The sequence below is a fragment of the Budorcas taxicolor genome, chromosome 19 (assembly GCF_023091745.1).
Source record: "Budorcas taxicolor isolate Tak-1 chromosome 19, Takin1.1, whole genome shotgun sequence".
NCBI lineage: Eukaryota > Metazoa > Chordata > Mammalia > Artiodactyla > Bovidae > Budorcas > Budorcas taxicolor.
In genome coordinates this window covers 49,286,233-49,303,341 of record NC_068928.1, presented here as the reverse complement: position 1 = coordinate 49,303,341, position 17,109 = coordinate 49,286,233, and the positions used below count along the sequence as shown (strand labels likewise).

General features: G+C 49.8%; 1 protein-coding gene across 1 annotated transcript in view; it reads right to left on the bottom strand.

Annotated features, from left to right (window-relative positions):
- Positions 1-17,109, bottom strand: part of B3GNTL1 (UDP-GlcNAc:betaGal beta-1,3-N-acetylglucosaminyltransferase like 1) — a 106,381-nt gene that overhangs the window by 38,403 nt on the left and 50,869 nt on the right. The window contains exon 6 of the mRNA XM_052658514.1: positions 11,161-11,256. Within this exon, the coding sequence (XP_052514474.1) occupies positions 11,161-11,256 (96 nt within the window). The remainder of the gene's footprint in view (positions 1-11,160; positions 11,257-17,109) is intronic.

Here is a 17,109-nt window from a genome sequence, read left to right as displayed (position 1 = left end):
GTGAGCACACAGGTGAGGGGAGGTGAGCACCTAGGTAGGGGAGGTGGGCACACAGGTGAGGGGAGGTGGGCACACAGGTGAGGGGAGGTGAGCACACAGGTGAGGGGAGGTGAGCACCTAGGTGGGGGAGGTGGGCACACAGGTGAGGGGAGGTGGGCACACAGGTGAGGGGAGGTGAGCACACAGGTGAGGGGAGGTGAGCACACAGGTTAAGGGGGAGGTGGGCACCTAGGTGGGGGAGGTGGGCACACAGGTGAGGGGAGGTGGGCACACAGGTGAGGGGAGGTGAGCACCTAGGCGGGGGAGGTGAGCACACAGGTGAGGGGAGGTGGGCACACAGGTGAGGGGAGGTGAGCACACAGGTGAGGGGAGGTGAGCACAGAGGTGGGGGAGGTGGGCACACAGGTGAGGGGAGGTGAGCACACAGGTTAAGGGGGAGGTGGGCACCTAGGTGGGGGAGGTGGGCACACAGGTGACGGGAGGTGGGCACAGTGAGGGGAGGTGGGCACACGGTGAGGGGAGGTGGGCACACAGGTGAGGGAGGTCGGCACACAGGTAGGAGTGCAGATGGTGGCTCCCCGGAGCATCACGTTTACGGCAGATCCCATTTTGTCCAGTTTTGCCTCTCACTGTCACCGCGTCTTCTGGCTCTGATGTGTCACCAAGTGTACTCTATAATCTAGTAATCTAGTTTCTGATTTAGATAACCTAGCTTCTTGGAACTTTGTGAAGTAGAAGAAGGCTCAGGGTCACACTGTTCTTCTGGGTCCTGGCAGTTTGCTTTTGTGCTCTCCCCTCGTTTTGCCACCAACCGAAAGTACATTTTGCAAAAAGACATTCTACGCAGCTCACACAAGCTAAAAATTGATTCCAGTGTGCCTCAGGGAGTATACAGCACAAACTGAAACATCCCCTAAGCTCCTGGCCATACTTTGTCCTGAATGAGTCCACCCTTGGCTCTCAAGAAATGCACGTGAAAAGGTATAGGTTCGGATGGACACTTCTTAACGCTTTCGGCACTTAAAACATACAAAAGCAAAGATGATAGACTTACAATGAGCTCAGTTTTTATTTAGAAAGGAGAAACTCTTGAGTTAAAGAAAATGAAGCATTTAATGAAATTTATAGACCTCATTAGCTATATCTTACCAGGAAGTGATATGAATTCTTCTTAGAGAAAAAGAGCAAAGTTTATATGACTCATTTCCAGATTCCTGTGGTTTATTATCCTTATTTCTAAATTCTAATTTGTTGGAAGACTATCTTTAGACAGATAACAAATTTTCCAGTATTCTGACTTTTTAACACCCACATAGCAACAAGAATAAACTTTGATGTGAAATCCAAAACCTATGGCTTCTGGATTTAATAAAGACACAGACTTTAATACAAAGTTTCCTTTCTCAATAGTATGTTTTAGAGAAAGTGGGTAAGTAACCACTTTTCTAACAGTGGTAGAAGTTGCTAGAGGACTGTGGCTCTACTACGTATAACATAGATGCCACATTCTGATACTCCTTTTAAAGAAGAAAATGAATCAAAACGGTACAGCTTAATCTGTTTTGAAATGTGTACTTTTAAAATTTCATGAACGTTAACTGGTTAGAATGAGGTAAACACCACTGAGCTGTGAAGAACAAAATTTTAAGGGAAAGACACTGAGCTGAATGAATATGTGACCCGGGTGGATTCCAATAGTCTGGTTGTGAGACTCTGCTTAGATGACAGGAAAGGTCTTTCAAAGCAGCTATGACAGAGTAGATGCGAGTGGGCTCATGGGAGGCCTGGCCCCATGGGCAGGAAAGAACCCCTGTGACCCCAATTCCACTGCACACCCTTGTCTTCTCAGTTAGCTGAAGTTACCTTCATTTAGTTCTGCTAAATATCTTCTAACCCGTGGGTCACACAGATGGTTGGCCCTGGAGCCCGGGAGTTGCTGCGAACTCTCACACTAGCTGGACGGGTGACAGAGGCTGGGGCCTCTGGGGCAGCGACCCCTTGGGGGAACTCATTCCAAGAAGGACTCAGGGAGCAGGACACCAATGCTTTCTTACCAGGGCTGCGGTTGACCTGCAGTGTGGCCTGAGCCCTGGACCTCATGAGAGCCTTCTGGCCAGCCCACCCCTGCTCTCCTGCAGCGCTGACCCCACAGGGTGAGCCTCTGCCCTGCTGCCCCCCCAGGGTGGAGACACCCGCCTCCCTGCCTCCCCAACCTGATTCTCAGCCACTCAACAGCATCCTATCAAACTCTCCTACTCTTCCCGGGTCAAGAGAGATGGATCACGTGGCTCCCACACAGATCACCGAGGTTCCCACTTTGGTCAGCCCCATCTGGGGAAGGGAGGTGGAAATCAGGTCAGGAAGCTGGGAGGTGGTGCTGGGACCAAGGCAGGTGTCCTGGAGTGGGGCTGCTGGCTGCAGAGCTGACCACCTCAGGGTGTAAACTGAGGAACGCGATGTCGACAGTGAACGTTTGGCAGTGGAGACACTGTAGCTGCCTGGGCTCTCGGGTCTCCTGTGGGTGGGGAACAGCATGCAGCCTTGGGACCCAGCACTCACATTGGGACCTTCATGGGTCTGAGCAGCAGAATCTGAAGAGGGGGGCCCGAGCACACTGTCCAGGGAAAGATGAGGGGCTGGCTTGCGCATGAGACCCAGCAGCGAGGGGGTCACCCAAGGGCATTCACCACAGCAAGAGGGTAGGATGGAGATGTATTCTCTGCACTTTTGTAGACCTGGAATATTTTAATTTTAAAAAAAGTTTTCCTTTTCCTTTTTTTTTTTTTTAAAGAAAATGTATGTGCAGTGGCAAGTAAGAGGAGATGGTTGGGGGCTGCTCTTGTTAGGGGAGGGGTGACCAGAGTAAAGGGTGGCCTGGGCCCCTCTGTGAACAACCAGAGCATCACAAACCTAAGTGGCCTGCTGCGCCAGGTACCAGGCTGGATGTGACCTGCTGGGGACCCAGGGTGAGCCCGGCAGCCTCCGGAGACGGAGACGAGGGCACGGAGCGCCCAGTTGGGACGTCGCAGGTACCGGATTAGAAGAAAAACAGGTACTTCCTGCTGCTGGGTTTCTCCTCCTTCTGCATTCGAGAGGTAATCTGCCTCAACTGACGTGTTTCTATTTCCCCGTTCTTCTCGGTGCCTTTCTGCTCCTTTGCTGTTGCACCTTCATTCAAGCACTTGTTGCTGTTTAGTTGCTCGGTCACATCTGACCCTTTTTTGACCCCATGGACGGTAGCCCCCCAGGCTCCTCTGTCCATGGGATTTCCCAGGAAAGAATACTGGAGTGGGTTGCCATTTCCTTCTCAGGGGATCTTTCCAACCCAGGGATCAAGCTCGTGTCTCCTGCACTGGCCGGCGGGTTCCTAACCACTGAGCCACCAAGGAAGCCCCCTCAAGCACAGGGAACCGGTTCTGTGTGGTCACGCCCGCAACATCTCCTGGCGCACACACCCCCTTGCCTCTTCCTCATTTCCCTTTCTCCCTGAGTGTTTCTGTACACATGCTCCTTGAGTGTGAAGCACTTTTTCTGTTTCCCCACTCCTGCCTGGGCTTCTTCTGGCCCATGTTAGAGACCTGCTTCCTAGATCTCCTATCTTCTTCCTCTTCAATTTGCTTCTTAATTTTATGGAGCGTCTTCCAGTACATTTCTGAGAAGGACACAAATATTTTTCAGGAGCAAAGATTTTGAATCCTTACATGAAAAAGTCCTAGTTTTATTTTCACATGACTGACAATTTGGTTAGGCTTTGAATTCAACATTCAAAACCGCTTCTGCGAGAATTCTGAAGTCTGTGTCCTGGTGTTCGGCAGACCCACTGCAGGTGCTGAGAAACCCACGACTGCATTTGTTCCTGCCGTTCCTCTCTCCCTGGGCAAGGTCTTCTCATCTCCTGGGCAAGATACTCCAGGGCCCTTTTAATCTGACTGCCCATATCTTTGGTTCTAGCAAAGTTACTCTTAGCTAATTTGCTCTCCCCCACTTAAAAAGAAATCTTACTATGCTGGACTGTGCTGTGTCAACTCAGCAAGAGCTGGGCACCAGATTTCTCAGTGGGAATCCAGGTTAGAGCCAGACCAGAGCGGAACCTGCCTGCGGTTGGGATAGGAGGAAGGAGGACCATCATCCCTGAGTCATGGTGGTTGGGCAGGGGTGACGGGGGTGACACATGAAAGGTCCCCCACCCCCCCGCAGCCCCCATCTACGCAATGTGGGTGGATATTCATGTTCTTCGGGGACAGAGCTCCTGTGCTCAGGACCCTTCTGGACCCCCTCTCCATGCACCTGTTCATCTGCATTTTTCATTGTATCCATGATAGTAAACTGTAACCGTAAATGAATGTTTCTCTGAGTTCTGTGAGTGGCTGGAGCAAATTAACTGACAGAGGAGGGGGTTGGTGGGAGCCCTGATTTATAGCCAGTGACATGACAGCCTGGACTTGCGACTGGGCTGAAGTGAGGCAGTCTTGTGGGGCAGAGCCCTTAATCTGTGGGGTCTGATGCTGTCTCCAGACAAATGGAGTCAGAATTGAGTGAAACTGTAGGACACCGACTCAGTGTCTGCTCAGAAGGGAAGAACTGCTCAGTGTTTGAAAAAACACAGAGGAAAAGGCAAAGAACGAGAATAACAAAAATTTTGAAAAAGAATGAGGTTGGAAGACCCACACTAACTGATCCCAAACTTCCCCTATAGCTACAGTGACCAGGACAGTGTGGCCACAGAGTGACACACAGATCAACACCACAGAATGGTCTAGAAACACACCCACGCAAGCACAGCCAACCAGTCTCTGACAAAGCCCAAAAGCAAGTCTATGAAGGAAGCTAGTATTCTCAACAAAAACGGTGTGGAAGCACTTGAACATTTGTATGCAAAACAGAAAGAAAGAAAGGAGAGCTTTGATCCAAAGCGCACTTCTTTTGCAAAAACACAACTTAAAATGAATCATAGTTCTAAATGTAAAACATAAAATTATAAAACTTCAGGGGAAAATCTTCCTGATCTTCCTGATCTACATAAAGCATCCTGAGACATCGGTACCCAAAGCACAATCTATTTAAAAAGTAGATTAGTTGAACTTCACCAGAATTAAAAACTTGGACTCTGGGAAGGGCTCTGTTAAGCAGATGAAAGAAAAGCCATGGATGAGGAGAAAGGACTTGCAAAAGTGACACCCAACAAAGGACTTTTGTCCACAAGGAAACTCAAACCCAACAGTAAGAAGACAAGCAGTCCAATAAGAAAATGGGCAAAAGATCACAAAAAGCCGCCATTAGGGAACACAGGGCAGTGCGCTGGCAAGACACGCTGGAGCGGCTTGCAGGAAAAATCTGACACCACCAAGCGCTGGGAGGCGGAATGTTGCAGCTGCTCCAGCAGCCTCGAACCGACTTCACTTTGAACACAGCCGCATAATCCAACCCTGGTGCTCATCTCAGGAAGTGAAACCTGTCCATCAGGGCCATGGCAGCCCTTCTAGCAACAACCCCACAATGACCGGCACGTTCCAGCAACAAGAGGAATGAACTGTTATCTCAAAGGCATCACGTGGAATGACAAAGTCACAGTTCCATTAATGCAACTGTCTCATATGACAAGATTCCAGTGAAGCGGACAGATCAGGTGTTGTCAGGGTCAGTTTCTCTGGGGTGTCAGTTTCTCTGGGGTGAAGGATAGTTCCATATCCTAACTGTGGCAGGGCTTGTGCTGATGCAGAAGTGTGATGAAATTCCATATACTCCACACCCCTCAAGAATGCATGAACGCCGAGCAGGGTTGTACTAACGTGCATCTTATGGTTTACACATTATACTATGGGTGTAAGACACTACGGATGGGGATCTGGGTGAAGGGCACACAGGACTCTATTTCTGCAACTTTTATGTGAGTCAATACAGCGTTTAAATTGGGCAGATTTCGTAAAAGGACTCTACGATCTATAGGGAAGCAGTTTTTCTAAGCAGAAATAATATTCTTGAAGAGTTTCATCAAAAATATCCAGGCATGTGTTATGAATGCACATTTCCAGAGCCACTAAATCAGAAACTATGGAAGTAGATGAGGAATCTGCATTGTTTTCAAGTTCTCGAGCTATTTTATGATCAAACAAGTCTGGGGACACTGGTTTAGGTAGACTGCACTTACGGAGGCAGAGGTAAACTTTAATCATCTAGAAAGTCTGCTTCTCTGGAGTCTTTGGGTGCTAGATGAAGTGAGAGCTTGTACATTAGCACTGGCAGGTGGGCTGTACATCTTTCTCATTGATGTTCAGGATGCTCAGACACTGCAGGGAAATGGTAGCTGGGTGGCACCCTCTCCGTGGAACACACGGGGCCATGAATGAGAGGAGAGGCTGTACAGGAGGCGGGCCATTCTCCTTGGTGCAGCCCTTGTCCACATACCACTGTGTCCTATGGGCCCAGGCCAAGGCGACCACAGGGGTCTGTGGAGGAGCCAGGGAGCGTGTCCAAATGCTATGGATTGAACTGTGTCCCCCAAAGTCCACAGCAGCCCTAACCCCCCATCCTGAAACTGTATTCAGAGATGAGGCTTCTGCAGAGGTAATTAAGGTTAAATGAGGTCATAAGGGTGGGGCCCTAATCCAAGAGTCATCGGGAGTGAGTAAGCACAGAGAAGGAGGGTCATGAGAGGACTCAGGGAGGAGACGACCATCAGCACGCCAAGGAGAGAGGCCTTAGGAGGAACCACCTGCCGGAACCCTGATCTCGAACGTCCAGCCTCCAGACTGTGAGGAATAGATGTCTGTTGTATGTGCTGTGGCAGTGTGAGTGGGCTAAGACACCAAGGAAGCACGGACCCCTGAGAGAGGCGTAAGGGGAGCTGGGAGCAGGTGTGGAGGATGAGGACCAGGTGGGGCTGAGATGAAGGATGCATCTCACACCCACACCTGCTGTCTTCCTTCCGCTGTGAAGCTGAGCACCTACTCCAGGCAACCAGAGCTGATCACAGCTACCCATGCAAGCTGCCCTGACCCCCAACCTCTCCTTGGAGCTGCCAGGACCCTCCAGGGGCAGCCTCTGAGGCAGGGATGTGGTCTGGCCTTGCCTCCCCTTCCCCCTCACCACACCCCCATCCAGGAGGCGCAGCTCTGTTGGGAACAGCTTCTCAATGAAGGTGTAAAGTGAGCACTGCCTGAAACAGGTGGCACAGGCTGGCACAGGCCTGAGGCCATTGGTCCAGGCTATGTTCCATCTTTCAGTTTATTTGGAATGAGCAGAACATTAATTTTATGGTACTGTGATTTATTGGAACTCATTGGAAAAGACCCTGATGCTGGGCAAGATGGAAGGCAGGAGAGGGGACGACAGAGGATGAGATGGTTGGATGGCATCACAGACTCGATGGACATGAATTTGAGCAAGTTCTGGGAGTTGGTGATGGACTGGCGTGCTGCAGTCCACGGGGTTGCAAAGTCAGACATGACTGAGGGACTGAATTGAACTCTGATTTAACATTGTCCTTGGTCACCCTGCTTATTTAACTTCTATGCAGAGTACATCATGAGAAACGCTGGGCTGGAAGAAGCACAAGCTGGAATCAAGATTGCCGGGAGAAATATCAATAACCTCAGATATGCAGACGATACCACTCTTATGGCAGAAAGTGAAGAGGAACTAAAAAGCCTCTTGATGAAAGTGAAAGAGGAGAGTGAAAAACTTGGCTTAAAGCTCAACATTCAGAAAACGAAGATCATGGCATCTGGTCCCACCACTTCAAGGCAAATAGATGGGAAACAGTGGAAAGTGTCAGACTTTATTGTTTTGGGCTCCAAAATCACTGCAGATGGTGACTGCAGCCATGAAATTAAAAGACACTTACTCCTTGGAAGAAAAGTTATGACCAACCTAGATAGCATATTGAAACGCAGAGACATTACTTTGCCGACTAAGGTCCGTCTAGTCAAGGCTATGGTTTTTCCTGTGGTCATGTATGGATGTGACAGTTGGACTGTGAAGAAAGCTGAGCGCCGAAGAATTGATGCTTTTGAACTGTGGTGTTGGAGAAGACTCTTGAGAGTCCCTTGGACTGCAAGGAGATCCAACCAGTCCATTCTGAAGGAGATCAGCCCTGGGATTTCTTTGGAGGGAATGATGCTAAAGCTGAAACTCCAGTACTTTGGCCACCTCATGCGAAGAGTTGACTCATTGGAAAAGACTCTGATGCTGGGGGGGATTGGGGGCAGGAGGAGAAGGGGACGACCAAGGATGAGATGGCTGGATGGCTCACTGACTTGATGGACGTGAGTCTGAGTGAACTCCGGGAGTTGGTGATGGACAGGGAGGCCTGGTGTGCTGTGATTCATGGGGTTGCAAAGAGTCAGACACAACTGAGCGACTGAACTGAACTGAACTTGGTATCTAATCAGACATTCAAGTAGACACACAAATATCAAACCAATAAGTATGACTGAGCCCCTTTGCTGTTTACCTGGAACTAGCACAACGTTGTGAATTGGCTATACTTCAATACAAAATAAAAAGTTAAAAAAAAAATCAAACCAAAGTATGTTGCTCCCCACCTCACAAACGTGACTCAATTTAGACTATGAACAAAGACCCTACAGAGTGCTGGTGATTCCTGTGACTGTAACAGTTGAGAAATGGCTTAAATAGAGATACTTTCTTTTGCTCTGAGAAACCTTATTCTTTAATTTCCCCTAACTTCCTAAAGAGAAACACTGCTAAGGAAGATCGTCCCTTAATTATTTCTGTGACGCTTTACAGTTAAGTCTGCCCTGGGCTCAGAACTCGTCATTCTGGCTGAGAGTGTGCTGCATGTAAATTATACCCTCAGTATTCAGTCACATAGTTTCCGCGTGACTCACGTTCTCCCAGAGAATCCAGCACACGGCAGAAGCCGACTCAGCAGTTTCTCTCACAAGGCCACCTCCCCACCGACTCGCTGACCCTTGAACGCTCAGGGCTGAGATAAGCGTGTCCAGAGACCCCTTGTGGGTGCAGAGCTCCACATCTGAGGGCGCTAAAGCAGGGACCCCTGGGGCTGACCACCAGCCAGCATTTTCACACGCAATGGGACATTTTAATTTCCCAGTTAGGATATGAAAGCTCTTACTAGCTCTCCACTGAAGTGGCTGTGATTCTTTGTTCTAAAACCAGCAGTGCGTGTGCTGGGAAAGCATCTGTAAAAGGGCGGGCACATCCCAGAACCATGACCCGTGGGCTGGACGTGCTCCACAGACGGAAGGACCGGGGTAGCGACAGGAGTCCCAGACCTGGTGCTTGTTTTCCGTGCGCCAATGATGGTTTGCAAACTCATATCCAAATGCCAGCTGAGATGCAAGGTGATGCGAGTGTGTGCCCAGAGCCCTTGGCTTCCTGACTCTGGATGCTCAGGTCACAACCTGGAGGACAGAAGACTCCGTCCTCCTCAGAGACCTGAAGCTGCCATGGACTCAGAGCTCCACCAGCTCACACACTCCTCGGAGGGGAAGGACAGCCTCCCAACAGCTCTGCAACAACCAAGCGCTCGGTGTGGCTGTGGGTGAACCAGGACCGCCTGGTGCAGACAGGACAGAGCTGCCCCCATCCCACGTGACTGTCAACATCAACCCGAGTGCTCCCACCACTACCAGAGACCCTGCCGGCTCCTGGGAGATGCATGCTGGCTCTCCTCCTGCCCTCATGGCTGGAGGAGCAGCAGGAAAACCACTGAGCCTCCCACTGCCCTCGCCACCTTCCCGTTACTAGTGCATCTATTATCACCACCTGTTCTGAGTGCACCACCTGCGGCCACTGGGCCACTCCTGGAATAGTCATCTCAAAAAGGTTCCTTTGGAAAAGTAAATCCAAATGCAAAAGAACTTTTTTTGTGTGTGGACCAGCACGAATGGCACAGAACCTAAAAGCTGGTGAAGCAGCTTTGGTAACAGAAGCAACAGGCAAACCCAAAACTAAAGAGGAAAGGGTAAAGAACTCAGATCATCCAGAGAACTATGTGAAATAGCCCACAAGAGGGACATGGTGGTCCCAGGCACCATTCAACTCTCAGGGTTTCTTCAGCATCACTTTGAGTTCAGTGAACAGAACGCTTGATGCCAGAATTATAAGCGGCTCTAATTTCAGAAGCTGATTATCATTATAAATCATTCCATTATACTGAGATTTCAGTTTTCAAAACTCAGAGTTTAGAAAAAAGAATTCATTATATGGTAGGATCGCAAGAAATCGCAATGTGGGACAGACCCCAGCACCTCACTGGGGGGAGAACGTTTCCACGCCTCCTAGAGCTTCTTCCTGGTTGGGCTTTGGGGCTCCCCGCCCCCAGAAACACATTTCTCCCGCCCTGGGGGCTTAGGTCCTGGGAGGGACTTGTCCAGCAAGATGGGGCCTGAAGTGTCTGCTGTCAGTGGGGCAGCCAGGGCGGGACCAGGTGGCAAACAGAACAGGCCTGGGCCCATCCCCAAGAGCCCAGGGCAACTTTAGGTCTTTGTTTTGGGGTAACTTGCTACAGAGCTTAGAGGGTGCTGACACGTTGAGGCAGTGGCTTGTTTTCAAAGCTGGACAAAGAGAGAATGTTTGGTTCTCATCCTCACTTAACACCTCATCAACATGTGGTCAGTTCGCAGGATTCCCTTGACATCCCATGGACTTTGGGACCTCCCCCAGGCTGAGACCTTGAGACCCTTCTTGACCTCCTCCTCCAGCCCTCGCCCTGCCGTGGTGTCTAGTCTGACTTCAGCCTACACCCACTTCCAGCTCCGTGGACTTCTGTTACCTGCCCACCCTGCACAGTGCATCTCAGCTGGTTCCCCAGACCCGGGCCCCCTCCAACTGCCCTGCTCAGGGGTGGCCCTGCTCCATTAGAAACTCAGACCTTTCCTGGATACCCCCACCCCTGCAGCTGCTCAGCACTGCCCAGGCCCCCACCTCCTCCCCTCTGCCTCCATCCACCTCAGCCCGTGTGACCGGGCTGCATGGGTCCTGCTCCCCGATCTTGATCCAGGCCCTCCACACTTGCCTCCTGGCTCTGGCTCCTTCCCAAGCCAGGCTCCTGTGAAATGCTGTTCCCCCTCTTCCAGGCAGCGCCTACCAGGATGGTGCTTGGCACCCAGGAGGCAGCAGGCACAGGTGCTGAGAGCACTGAAACTCCCTCCCACCCCCAGACGGCAGACATACCTGGGTGAGCAGCTGGTCGGGCGCCAGCTGGTTGATCCACCGTGTGTACCGCTCAGTGGAGTTGGGGGGCTCCCTCGTCACTTGACAACCAATAATCTGTAAAACAATAACAAACAGGACTTAAAGCCATGCAGCCTTGGGGGCGGCCCTGTGTTTTGATAACTTTCTCCATTCAGCTTCTAAATAAACAAGAGCTGCAGCCCTAACAGCTCATTGCCCCCGGCCGGCTCCCTCTATCTAGGCTGCCACAGCAGCCTCCACGGTGATGCCATCAGACGGGCACTCCCGCCCCAGGAAGAATCCATGCTAGCTGCCATCTAAATCCTCTCCTGTACCCTGCCAGATTACTTCTCACCCCTCCTTCTACTCTTGGTTCTGGAACCTGGCCCTGCCTCCTCCTGGCCATGGACACCATCCCCTCTCCACAGCTTCACAGGCTGACTCCCAGCACCCAACACCTAGGGAAGACCCCCTGCATGCTCTCCTCGGGTATCTGCTTGCAGTGCATTTACACATCCTTAAGACTGCTCAGAGGTAAAGGGTCCTGCCCTCCCATCAGTGAGGCAGGCTTGGAGGGAGGCTGGGCCCTCCCACAGATATCAGGGGTCCTGATGCTCAGACACCAGCAGCCCCAGGGCTCAGATGCAGAGAATGGGCCAGTTTCCGAGGGAGGGGCCCCTCGCAGCAGCAGGAGGAGGCCTTTCTCCCCCTTTCTGGCCAGGGGAGGGCAGCTGGGGTGTCCGAGGGTGGCAGAAAGCCCACTCCTGGGTGAGGGTCCTATGAGGCTCTCACAGGCTGGCTGACCTCGGAAGATGACACTAACCTCTGATCCCAGGCTTTGTCTTCCCCACCTTCCCGACCATCGGGTAACACAGTGAGGAAGGTCAAGGGTGGCTGGCTGACTTATGTCACTGCCTAAGTCTCCTTATTGAGAAATGAGCAAAAGTCATCTCATGAGTTTCTTGAAACTTGCTCTAATATACACAACACTTACACATGGTGATTAATATATATTAATTCAGTTAGGCTACTGAAGGTTTCAGAAGGTTTTCGTCTGCTTTGCTTGCATTTTGTTGTGGTGGTTGTGTTTCGTGATCCTGTTATACATATACACATCTCCATTCATTTTCAGATTCTTTTCCCACACAGGTTATTATAGAATACTGAGTAGAGAATACCCTGTGCTACACAGTAGGTCCTTGTTTGTTGTGGTTTTTTAATCTGTTCTTGACAGAGAGAGAAAAATGGTAGATTCGGATGTAGTAGTAAGAAATAACACACAGAGATCCCATGTGTATTATTACTTGGTTTCCTCTAATGGTAACATCTTGAAAAACCAACACTTGGCCTCCACTGGGCTCAGGGACACTGGGCGTTTCCACGGCCACAGGGGCCCCTCATGGTGCCTTTATGGCTGCTTCCCGCCCCTCCCAACACCCCACACCCACCCCACCCGCCCTGCTCCCTCCCCACACTGCTAGCTCACAGCCACAAACCTGCTACTTCAATGCCATAATTCTTTCAAGAACGTTGCAAAAATGCAATCACATTGTGTGTAGCCTTTAGCAATTGGGTGATTCCCTGGAGATTTGTTCCCTGTTTTTTTTGGCTGAAAAATACTCCACAGCTTAACCCTCTACAGGACACCTGGGCTGTTTCCAGTTTGAAGCTGTTACTATTATTCTGCTGCAAACACTCATGTAGGGGCTTTTGTGTGAATAGAAGTCTTCGTTTCTCTGGGATGAATGCCCAGGAGTGTGACTGCGGGTCATACAGTAGTTTCACGTTTTAAGAAACTGTTTCCCTGAGCGGCTGCACCACTTCCATCCCCACAACAGCACATGTGACCAGTTCCCCCACGTCCTCGCCGTGTGTTTTGGTCTAGCTTTTCCGACCGGTGTGTGCGGTGACTCGCGCTTATAACACGCATCCCCAGTGGCTCGTGAGGCTGAACCTCCTTCCGGGGGCTTATTTCTCATCTGCCTGGCCCTCCAGAGAAGTTTTATTAGGATAAAACACACTTGGCCATAGGTGTGTATTCTTTTTACATATTACTGAATTCTGTGAACCTTTTATGTATTTCTCCTAAAAGCACATACTAAACACAGTTACAAATCAGAACAGCTCTTGAATGAGCAGCCTGCCCAGTGCGAGGCTGCAGGACTGATGTGACCAAGGCGTATATTTTTAACTGTCTATTCCATCTGTTTTCTGGTATCGTTTACACTGGTTTGCATTTGATGGCTGAACAGAAAAGGTTTTGAAGAAAAAAGGAAACATGTGGATCAAAGCTGTGAGATAGAAACCCTCTGTTTCAAAAGTATTCCCAAACATTAAGATGAAGAGGCTTAACTTCTGTATAAACACCCAGGCCCCGGCCCCACACTGCTGTGTCATGAACAGCTGCTGGGGGTGGAGGGTCAGCCTAGCACAGCCCAGCCCACGCTGAGAGACACACTTCTAGCCAGACCGCAGGCAGGCGGACATGGCCTTGCTGGGACATGAGCTGACTCACGCTAGTTCCGCAGTGAACACCTGAGCCTCCTTCCCAAACCTCACCTTCCACTCTCTGCCTCTGAGGAAGGCTGAACCACACTGGGTGGGGTCTCACAGGGAGCAGGGCTAGGAGGACATGAAATGAAGCTGGAGCTTCAGGGGCTAGCTGTTCTTTGAGGCTTTAATCAATGCAAGTGTTGATTTACAAAGAACGAAAGGATATTTTGTTTGCCTTGTGAAAGTGAAAAGTGAAAGTCGGACACTCAGTTGTGTCTGACTCTTTGTGACCCCCATGGACTGTAGCCCGCCAGGCTCCTCTGTCCATGGGGTTTCCCAGGCAAGAATACTGGAATGGGTTGCTACTTCTTTCTCAAGGGGATCTCCCCAACCCAGGGATTGAACCCAGGTCTCCTACACTGGCAGGCAGATTCTTTACCATCTGACCTACCAGGGCAGTCCTTTGTTTGTGTTAACACTTTTTAAAAGAATGCTGGCCTGGGCCACAGGGCAGACAAAGGCAAACCATAAAAAGAGGCGCCTGCAGCAGGGCGCCGAGCTCCTCTCCTGTGCTGCCTGCCCTGCCTTCACGCCAGACCACTGTGGACACCACGCCAGCACAGGGCCTGTACACAGTCAGTGCTCAACAGGCACAGGCTGAACGGACACAAAGAACGGGAGACTGAGAAGACGCTTCAAGAAATAAGGGTCAAAATTTTCCCAAATTTGATGCAGGCTATAAAACCACAGATCCCAGAGATTCAACAAAGCCTCATTAGAGTCAACCTTTAAAAAAAAAAAAAAGAAACAACTTAGGTTTGTACATCATAACCAAAGTGCTGAAAAGTAATATTAAAGAAAAAAATCTTAAAAGCAGTCAAGAGAAAAACACCCATTACACAGAGAGGCATAAGGAAGGCAGCAGACTTCTTGGCAGAAGCTATGGAAACCAGACAAGGGGGAGGGATCTTTTTTAAAAAATATTTTATTTGTATTTATTTGGCTGAGCCTGGTCTTAGATGTGGCATGCATAATCTTCAATCTTTGTTGCATCATGCAGGATCTTTTTTCAAGTTGCAACATGCAAACTCTTAGCTGAGGCATGCGGGATCTAGTTCCCTGACCAGGGATCAAAACCAGGCCCCCTACATTCGGAGCACAGAGTCTTAGCCACTGGACCACCAGGAAGGGCCAGGGAGAGGCATCTTTAATGAAAGAAAGGACCTCAACCTAGAATTCATTAGCCAGCTACTATAGCTTTCAAAATTTAAAGCAAAAGAGACTTTTTCAGAAAAACAAAAGCCAAAATAATTCATCACAAGAAGAGTTAAATTACCAAAAAAGATGAAGGAAGCTCTTTGGGGAAAAGATGATCTGACTGACAAGAAGGAATGGTAAGTGGCAGTAATGGTAAACGTGTAAAAGCTGAAGACATTTTGCCATCTGTAACCTCTTTATAAGATAGTTCATTTTGGTAAAAATAAAAACAAATAGCGTGGGGTTTACAGCATAAACTGTGTGACAGGATGTGATCCTGTAATCTCATGCTCCACGTGAGACTCTGCCATCTATCTGCTGTAGAGTGTAAGGGGTAAGGTACACACTGCACACAGCCCTAAGCCGACCCCTGGAAACTAGGGAGACAAAGAGGTGTAGCTGATAGAGCAACAGCGCAGGTAGAGGGGATCACAGAGCAAAACACGGAGAAGAGGAAACCAGGAGGACAGAGGCTCGAGGCAAAACCCAGACCAGAAGATGAAGACCAATTACATAAAATACAGAAGGAACACAGAAATAAAAAGCAAAAGTCAGTAAAATAGAAAAAATAAAAAGGAGGAAGGGACTGGCATGTGGCCGAGTTAGGAGGGGTGCCATTGCAAGGTGGCTTGGCTTGGCTGTTGCTGGGATCAGTACCCACATGCAAGCTCTTACTGAGGAACTGAAGTTTTAAATTTATTTTAAAAAATTAATTATTTTTATTTATTTGGCTGAGCTGGGTCTTAGTTGCGGCTCATGGGATCTTTAGCTGCATATAGGATCTAGCTCCCCAAACAGGGATCAAACCTGGGTTCCCTGCATTGGGAGCATTGAGTTTTCACCACTGGACCATCAGGGAAGTCCCAGAAACTGAATTTTTTAAACTTCACTAACCTCAGTTCTTCATGGAAATGAGAAATTATACTGCAAACCCACATAACAAACCAGACAACAAGCTTGAATAGGAAGTTGTAAAATGAGCCCAGGACCTGCACCTTGAATTCTGTGAGGAAGGCAGCCCACCCTCCCCACCCACTGTCCTCACAGTGTTGCTGGAGGGTCCCTCCCTCAAGGCCTCTCAGAACCACGGCCTGAAGATGAAAAATAAGGGGTGGGGGGAAATGTAAAGCATAAAATTTTATTAACGACATTTATGAAATTAGTTCCTAATTTATCAACAGTTTAAAGATTACTAAAATATAAACAAAAATTAGATTTCATTAAGAACTAATTGCCTTATGGATCCAATCCTCAAAATACTTACAGTGGGTACATTTAGGAATGGAGGCAGTGCTTTGATATTTTAAGTTAGATTAACTATTTTCCTTATTTCATACTCCCAAATGCTTCTTGTCATCAAAAATCTTTTCTAAATCATGACTTACAGATCAACGTGTAATCACCTGGGCAACAATCACCACTAGGAAACAGGGTCATTCAAACACCCGCCTAGCTCCCGAGAGGCACACCTGTGTTTACTCATCAAGAGCAGTATGTATCAGGTGTGACTGGGATGTGGGGCGGCCACGCTCCACGAAACCTAAACACATACACGTGTGTTGTCCACGTGTGGTAGTCACGTCAACATGGGGCAGATGCGGAAGAACACCGCTCCATCACTGTGATTTTTAACCTGAGAAACTTCTCCGGATGGTAGAAGGTGAGGTGCCCTCATCGCCTCTGCCTCTCAAATCTCCCAGGCACTGGACCAGGTCCATCTTCAGCAGGGCTCTTGTAGCCTCCCCACGGCCCCCCAGTCACGCTCTCCCCTTCTCGACTCACCCCACCCCCCAAATACCAAGAGATGGGTGCCTGGCCTGCAACACGCCCCCTCCCCAGGCTCCATCAGGGCCAGCCGTGGACACAGAGGCCCCCAAGCCCACCTGCAAACCGATCCCCAAGCACTGCAGGCCAGAAGGCTCCCCAGCCAGTCTCTCGCACTGTGAGGCAGAGCTGGGCCATGGAGTCTGGCCACCAGACTCCGTCCTATGTGACTAAGTGAAGCCCCCATCTGCACTCACTTCTTCCAGCCTCTGCTGGGTACACAGATGGTGCCTACTGTGTGTGAGGTGCAGTGAGGACTGAGCCAAAGTGAGGCGGCGCCTACTGGGCTTTAGGTGCTGACAGCAGACCCACCCACCTCCCAGCCTCGTGCAGCATGAGCTCCTTGTCTGCCCCTTCAAACAGCTGTGCCCTCTC